Source organism: Monodon monoceros, unplaced genomic scaffold, assembly GCF_005190385.1.
Source record: "Monodon monoceros isolate NGI ecotype Baffin Bay Population unplaced genomic scaffold, NGI_Narwhal_1 Super_Scaffold_15, whole genome shotgun sequence".
NCBI lineage: Eukaryota > Metazoa > Chordata > Mammalia > Artiodactyla > Monodontidae > Monodon > Monodon monoceros.
Window position 1 is genome coordinate 31,051,897 of NW_021703771.1, and position 8,590 is coordinate 31,060,486.

Below are 8,590 nucleotides of genomic sequence, written 5' to 3' on the forward strand. Positions count from 1 at the left end.
AATTATACAGTGGATTTGTCACTTAAAATATCGTAACTGTCTCGAGGACAATGCCCCATGCTGAGGATTAATGGTCCCGCCGGACCTTTGATTCACCAGCGCCTTTTCTTCGCCCTTGACAAATTGGATTTTTAGGAATGGGAAGGTCGCCTGGACCATTGTGCGCCAGCCATTCAGAGGCCTCGATTATGCAGGGGGCTGAGGGAACCATTCCATGTGACCCTCTCGGGTGGGACTCTGCAGCTGCTCTGCAGCGCAACTCTCTCACCAAACTCCGCGCCCTTGCGCTAGCGGTGCCAAAAGGCGCCCGCCCAGATTGAAAAGGCGCAGTGCCGGCCCGGCCGCGTCACTCCGAGGGCGGAGAACGCACGTCGGGGCGCGGCTAGCCAGCTAGCGCGCGGCTCAGGCTCTGTCGCTCGCGCCCTGCCGAGGACCCAGTGCGCCCGAGCGCCTGTCTGGCGGCGGCGGCAGCAATGCACGGAGCCGCTCGCGCTCCGGCCACCAGCGTGAGTGCCGATTGCTGCATCCCGGCCGGCCTGCGCCTCGGGCCGGTGCCTGGAACCTTCAAGCTGGGCAAGTACCTGTCAGACCGCAGGGAACCCGGGCCCAAGAAAAAGGTATTAGCCATTCCGACCTCCGCCCCCTGCCGTTCGTTCGCCTCCCCTTTTCCCCTCCAGGAAAGGGGTGGATAGGGCCAGGGGAGGAAAGGGGTGACTGAGTCGTTACCTGCCAATTCTGCCAGTTGGAAGGGGACTCCGATCATTTCCCACAAGTCGCACTAGCCGAGAGCTGGACGTGGGCCGGGCTAGGGGAGAGGACGTGGCTGAGAGGGGACAGCCCCCGGGTGGGGTGCGTGGGGCTCTTTACGTGCCGGGACCACTCGGAACCCCCGATTTCCCCGGAGCGCTGAGGTGTTCTTCTTAGAGGCGACCCCTCCTCCCGCCGCATCTCTCCTCTCTTGGCAAATATGCCTTTTCTCTTTTATACAACTCACAGGCGCTGAGGACTTTTCTTACCTTCCGCCCTTCAATGAGCTAATTTGAGGCTTAAATTTGCCTTCAAATAATTTGATCTCATCGTCTCCGAAAAATTTATCCTTGGGTACTCTCAGTTCCTAGAACAACCCCAGGTACTTCCTTCCGCGGGTGTCTGCTTGGGGGTTCGGGGTGAATGGAGAGAGGGTGCGCCAGGTGGTGGCTCTGACGCAGACTCCGAGGACGAGGAGCGCCCAGCCGCGAGGGGCACCGGGGCTGAGCGCCTGCAGCCGGGCTCGGAGGGGCCAGAATCGCAGTTGGGAGGCGTCAGGGCCAACCCGCCCGCTCCGACTTCCCGAACAGCGTCGCGAACCCCGACCAGAGAGAGGTTCTAACAGGCCCCCGCCCGCCCCGAGGCGTCTCAGCGGGCGAAGGTCGGCCAACTGACACCAGGAATGAAGGCAGGAGTCCGGTGGCGTGGGCAGGGGTGACTGGGGAAAGGACTTTAGACTACAGCTTTCTTGTAAGGAATTGCTCCGGGCCCGGTCGACGGGACCCGCATCTGGCTCATGACGCAATCATCCTCTTCTCCAGAGTAGTATAGCCAGGCTCGCCGTGCACCGCTCCATCTTCTTTAAACGCGCTTTAATTGCTTTTAAATGGCCGGCCAGCGCGCGGCCGCTTTGTTCAGTTTCGCCGCGGGGCTCGCGGGCACCTCCGCGTTTTGGTGCGGTGCCGCTGGAATGCGGAGGCAAGAGAAGAGGCGCGGGACACCCTGCGTTCTGGGACTGACTTAGAAACGTCTCTAGCCCGGTGTCGGGGCTGCTCTTAGAACTGCGAGACGGAGAGCTGGGGTGGGGGTGGGAGACGTCTTGGCATGAGATGTGCCCAGGCACTTGGGCAGGATGCTTTCACTCCTTGTGCTGTCAAAGTGGGACAAGACGGGTGGGGTCGGCAGGGGGGGGGAACTGTTATACTAGCCAGCCTCCCCTCTTCCTCCCTCCCCCAAGCAAGGGTCCTAAGGACTTACTCTCCTCCCAGCAGCCCACAGCAGTCTGGCCAACATGAGCACAGCCATTTTCCTGAGTCGGCTGGGGGTGGAGGATACACTTGCCCGATGGGTTGTGGGCCCGGTCGTGGCACGGGGGAGAACGACCACTGCTTGTGTTGCAGGTGCGCATGGTGAGAGGGGAGCTGGTGGACGAGTCGGGGGGCTCCCCCCTGGAGTGGATAGGGTTAATCCGGGCAGCCAGGAACCCCCAGGAACAGACTCTCGAAGCTATTGCAGACTTACCCGGAGGACAGGTACTGTGGGCTTTCCCGCCCCCCCCCCACTGCCAGTTCTATCTACCAAACAGTCACTGATATTAAGAGCAAAGCACTTTAGCTAGAGGTCTCATTTAAACGTCCCAACAACCCTATAAGGTAGATACTATTATTTTCCCGGTTTGAAGAATGAGGGAATTGAGGTTCAGAGAGGTCCAATAGTTTTCCCAGCGTCACAGAGAGTCAGGGCGCGCAATCGAACCTTTCCTCTCAGTTGTTTTTTGACCGATTACCCAGGAAATGACAGCAAGCTGTCCTGTTCCTTGCGTCCCAGATCTTCTACCGAGCGCTGCGAGACGTCCAGCCAGGGGAGGAGCTGACCGTGTGGTATTCCAACTCCTTGGCGCAGTGGTTTGACATCCCCACGACTGCAACTCCGACGCATGACGAGAAAGGTACCGCCTCTGAGAAAGCCTTCGGGTCAGCGCGGGTAGGCGAGAGTCCAGCCCTCCTCCGGTCTTTGGGCCCGTCCCTAGACTTGAAGGGTCTTTTTCCTGCGCTGTGTAAAACTGAATTCATACTCCCTGTCGGAGTGGGCAGAGGCGACGTCATCACTACCTCCTTTAAATCAACAGTAAATGATAAAAACAAACCAACAGTAAATGATAAAAACAAACCATAATAATCTGGCTCTTGATGGCAGGGAAAAAATACTCTTTGTGAATTTCATGCAGGTCATCCTTTCTGATTGCATACCCAAAGAGACAGTTATTTACTCACCTAAGAATCAATAAAGATGCTTTAACATAGTGTTAGGGTAACCACCTCATGAGCTCCAAAAAGTGTAACTCAAACCTGGAATGCTTTTGAAGGCGAGGGGCATCTCTTCACTGGTTTGGAGGAAAGTAATGTATTTCTACAGCATTTTGGAAGCATTACGGTACTTACAGCTGGTCAGTTGGCAGGTACTGAGGCCCTTCCATTTAAATGGTATTTATTCATTTCCCTCTCCCTACTTAAATCGAAACTGGGATGTATCCCAGTTTCTTCTCAGATTTATTTGACCCCTTCCAAAGCCAAGAGCGGATTTATGCAAATTAAGGTGCAGTAACTAAAGAGAAAAACATTTTCAAACCTTCCCTAGAACACTGAGGAACACTTCCTGTGGAAAAAGGCTGGGAGGTGCTAAAATAGTTAAGATCTTGAGACTCCTTGTTATTGCAGAACACTTCCATGACTTTCTTTGTTCTTTGCCAGTTGTTTTTGTTTGTAATTTCTCCTAAAGACACAGTTATATTATTTAAACTCAACATCATGGATGCCGTCAACTATTTTAACACATTCTCCTGAATTTCCTGCTCAATCTCATTCCTTTAGAAATAGAGTTAAAGATCTCAATACTAGTGTGGGACTTAAGAAACAATTAATGAATAAGAGAATGAAGTTAATTCAAAATGATGAATCACTTCACTTCAGAGTGTCACTGTCTTCTGTAAACTAATTCTATTGATTTTGTGGGTAGATCTGTATGTACTGTCTTCTGTAAACTAATTCTATTGATTTTGTGGGTAGATCTGTATGTACAGTATTCATAAAAGTTATCTTAGTTTGTTCCTTGCATCACATTACATCCTCTTGTCAACTTCTTCCAGTAAAAGGGAAACATGACAAAAGCCCCATAGTGGAAAACTCTCAAATCTGCCACTATAGAACAATTTCAAGGACTCCTGGCCTTTGGGGGCCAGGAATTTTTGCACAGAACACCCTTCTTTAGACACTCTCAAATAGTACAAAAGCAACTTTTTTGAGTGGTGGCCCTCAGGTTTTCATTTCAGTCAATAGAGCCTATAAACATCATATGGTCACAGATATCAAAAGAGACACCATTTTCCTTTTGGGGAATGTGTGGGTTACTTTGAACCCTGACTTCCACAGCTTTGAGGTGCTTGAAATCTTGACCACCTTAGAGTTACATCCAGGAGAGGAGGCAAAATCACTTATGAAGTGTGTTTGGTACTTTTGGCATAGGTTGGATTTCAGAATCCAGAGAACATGTCAGTTCATTAGGATAAACAAACAAACAAGAAGAACACAGTGAAACAGAAAACATACATTGCTTAAACCTTGAAAAGAGGAAGAAATAAGTAGGGATGGCTGCTATTCTTCCAATATTGACTAACCCCAGTGGGTTTCAATTCCATAGTAAGATTAACAAAAATACTGACTCTTTGTTTTAGGAACAAAGCTTACTTGGCTTTGCATTGAGCTGAGTCACTCTAGGGCAGCCTCTGAAAATGCCCTCTTTAAAAAGGGGTGATGAGAGGAAGGTTCTGAACTTAGCAGGAAGAAGGTTACTTAATATATTAAATCAACATACCCACCAAGAGAACTCAGGTAGTCTCTTCTCTCTCTCTTTTTATGAAGATTTATTTTACATGGCTGTTCAATACAACAGAAATATTGAATTGATTTTTATTTAAGTCTTCCATAAATAATTAGGATAGGGCACATAGGCAAATCCTCTTCCCTTCTTTTTCGTTCTGCTCTACCTTGGCTTCAGCTGGAATAATCTGCTCCTTACTTGAACTTCCACCTTAGTTATCTGGGAGGACTACTTGCTTTATACAAATTCAGAAGCAAAATACATCAAGGGAGGAATATCTGAAAATTCCCCCCATTGTTGTTTCTGTAGTAATGTTTTAGAAGTTTAAGCTACTTGTGTGCAAGGAGGAAAAATTTAACTTTCCCATTACATTTAATGAAACTGACATTTACTTTGGATACTTCCTTGTGGCTCAACTAACTTCTTTCTCATAGACATCCTTCCCTTCAGTATTATTGATCAACCACAACATTTAAAAAGACATCCAGGGCTTCCCAGGTGGCGCGGTGGTTGAGAGTCCGCCTGCCGATGCAGGGGACACGGGTTCGTGCCCCGGTCCGGGAAGATCCCACATGCCGCAGAGTGGCTAGGCCCGTGAGCCATGGCCACTGAGCCTGCGCGTCTGGAGCCTGTGCTCCGCAACGGGAGAGGCCACAACAGTGAGAGGCCCGCGTACCGCAAAAAAAAAAAAAAAAAAAAAAAAAAGACATCCAATTGCAAGCTCGTTGTTCTCTGTAGGGATGTAACATGACCTTTTTGAGTGAAAATTAACTTCTACCATGTGATCAAAATCTGTTTCATACATGTGTCTTTTGATTGTGTTCATAGACCCTAGCAAAATTTAAAAACAACTGTTAATAATATTAAACACACAAAAAAGGTTTGATGCCAAAAGCATGTATATAGTCCCTGATATAAAATGGTGCACTTATCAAAAGTTGAGTGTATTATTCACACACACACACACACACACACACACATACACCATATATATTTTACAAGGACTTTACTAAGCTTGGATTTGTGCAGCTATCTAGGAGTTAATTAATTACCAGGTGGAACAACTGACAAGGTAATGCAACATCATCCTTCTGTTTTTAGAATATCGGGACATAAGACTTTTTCTTTTCTCCCATCAAATTAAATGGGGTTAAAGAGGAAATAAAGATACAAATAATTTTGAAGAATAGCAAATCATAGTCCCTATGTGGTCCTTCAGTTGGTCACGCTCCAGGAAAACCTCAGGCAAAGTGTTTAAGGCTGGGAGGGGGTGGGGAGGGTGGGTAGTGGACATAAAAGACATTGTTCTATGAAAAGGAATGATTACATATGGCCCATACATACAAGATATTGTCTCGCCTGGTAATGAGGCGCTCACGACCATTAGACTGGCCTTTGTTCAGTTTACCCAAACTCCTTGACATACGCCACCTATTCTGCAAACGCCAACAGATGGGCCCAGGCCCACCACAGCCCCAAACACTTGATTTAAAGCAACAGCTGCTCTCGGCTCTTCCCTGGCCAGCCTGCCTGAGCGCTGCCCTCTCAAGAAAGATTTGCTCGCATGGCCCGGAGGAAGTCTTCGTTGGAAAGGCCCAGGTCACCCCTCTCGGCCCCTGAGTAGTCTCAGAGGATGGAGATGGTGACAAAGTTGGCCATTTGGGGCTTCTCGGAGTCCTCGCTACAATGGGGCTACCGAACTCACTTATTCGCCGGAACCCAAGAATACTCCTGCTTCTTCCCATACTGCTGGTCAAAACCTGGGCTTTGCGTTGGGCGCGCTGGCGCTTTTTTTCTCTCTCGCCTTCTTGCTTCTCACTGGGTCGCTTTTTCACTTTTTCTCGTCCAGGGGAGGAGCGCTACATTTGCTGGTACTGCTGGAGGACGTTTAGATACCCCAACAGCCTTAAGGCGCACCTACGTTTCCACTGTGTGCTCAGCAGCGGCGGGGGCCGCGCCTACCTGCACCACGAGCACACGGCTCGCCAAGGCGCTGCCCCGGCCGCGCATGGCCTTCGCCTCTCCCCGAAACCCCCGGCGCCAGACTTCGCTGCGGCCGCCCCGGCGGGCACTCTTCGGGCCCACCCGCAGGTGCCGCCGGCCCTCCAGGCTTGCGGAGCGCGGGAGGGCATCAAGCGCGAGGCCTCCTCCGCGCCCTCGGCCACCTCGCCACCCCTGGCCAAGTGGGGGCCGTCCAAGAAGGGCAAGGAGCAGCCGGAGCGCATCCTGGACATGAGTGGTGCCGCCCGTGGACACGGCCACTTCCTCGGCATCGTGGGAGGTTCCCCAGCGGGGGGGCGGCGGCTTGGCTTTCTATCCTGGCGTGCGCTCGGCTTTCAAGCCCGCTGGCTTGGCCAGGGCAGCCGCGGCCGCGCACTGCGACCCCTACCGGGAGGAGGGCGGCGACAAACCTGGGGCCAGCCTGGCCTTAAGCAGGCTGCTGGGCGGGGGCCGGGTGGGCGGACGCCCGGGAAGCGGGGAGAACCAGGCGGCGGGCGAAGCGGGCCACCACCATCACCACCACGCGCACCATCACCACCACCACCACCCCAAATGCCTGCTCGCGGGGGACCCGCCGCCTCCTCCTGGCCTGCCTTGCTCCGGGGCTCTGCGCGGCTTCCCTTTGCTCCCCGGGCCCCCAGAAGAAGCGTCCGCCTTCAAGCACGTGGAGCGCGCCCCTCCCGCAGCCGCCGAGCTGCCGGGAGCGCGTTACGCGCAGTTGCCCTCGGCGGCCGGGCTGCCCCTTGAGCGCTGCGTGCTGCCCGCCCTCGACGCAGGCGGCCTCAAAGGCTACCCGGGTGGCGAGTGCAGCCACCTGCCCGCCGTCATGCCGGCCTTTACCGTCTACAACGGGGAGCTACTCTACGGCTCACCGGCCGCTGCCACTTATTACCCGCTCAAACTGCACTTCGGCGGGCTGCTCAAGTATCCGGAGTCCCTCTCTTATTTCAGTGGGCCCGCGACGGCGGCGACCGCTCTGAGCCCGGCCGAGCTGGGCTCCCTGGCTACCATCGACCGAGAGATCGCCATGCACACGCAGCAACTGTCGGAGATGGCGGCCGGGAAAGGCCGCGGCCGCCTGGACGCGGGAACGTTGCCCGCGGCCGTCGTGGCGGCGGGTGGCGCTGGGGGTTGCGACAGCGGGGGCGGCGGCGCGGGCAAGCCCAAGACGGGCCACTTGTGCCTCTACTGCGGCAAGCTGTATTCGCGCAAGTACGGGCTCAAGATCCACATGCGAACGCACACGGGCTACAAGCCGCTCAAGTGCAAAGTGTGCCTGCGGCCCTTCGGCGACCCCAGCAATCTCAACAAGCATATCCGGCTGCATGCCGAGGGCAACACGCCCTACCGCTGCGAGTTCTGCGGCAAGGTGCTGGTGCGACGCCGGGACCTGGAGCGCCACGTCAAGTCCCGCCACCCCGGCCAGAACCTGCTGGCCAAGGCGGCCGACGGCCCGGGCGCGGAGCCTGACTACCCCCCGGAGCCGGGGGAGCCCAAGAGCGACAACGACAGCGACGTGGACGTCTGCTTCACCGACGACCAGAGCGACCCTGAGGCCGGGGGCGGTGGCGAGCGCGACTCGTAACGAGTCTTCCTGGGAAGCGGGGAGTATGGGGCCGTGGACAGAGAGAAAAGGGGCTTCTGTTTTGGGAGAAGAGGAACTGCTGGTGGTGAGAAGGGCCCAGCGGACAAAACCGGTTTTGTTTTGGTTGGGCGCCGCATTTGGAACGGTGAGAAATCGCTGGTCCGATGCTGAAACTCTGAGCAAAGGTTTCGAGGTGGCTTAAAGAAATCTTGCCTTCCGAGCATATCGAGGGCCGCGGGTCCCAGCGCGCTCCAGGCTCCTGGACTCCGCGGAGAGGCTCCGTCACCCCCCAAGCCAGGCGGTGTGCTCTCGGAGTTTAGGATCACATTAATGTGAAGCCACAGCGCCCTCGAGGGTGCCGAATTTAACCGCCACGTATTT

The 8,590-nt window shown here is 53.9% G+C and overlaps 1 protein-coding gene across 1 annotated transcript; it reads left to right on the forward strand.

The window, feature by feature from the left end:
• The first annotated feature begins 473 nt into the window (after positions 1–473).
• On the forward strand, positions 474–8,209 carry PRDM13 (PR/SET domain 13). The gene is given in 5 exon segments (XM_029223523.1): positions 474–617; positions 2,148–2,279; positions 2,575–2,695; positions 6,473–6,915; positions 6,917–8,209. Coding segments are annotated over 5 exon segments (2,133 nt in total).
• Positions 8,210–8,590: the final 381 nt, after the last annotated feature.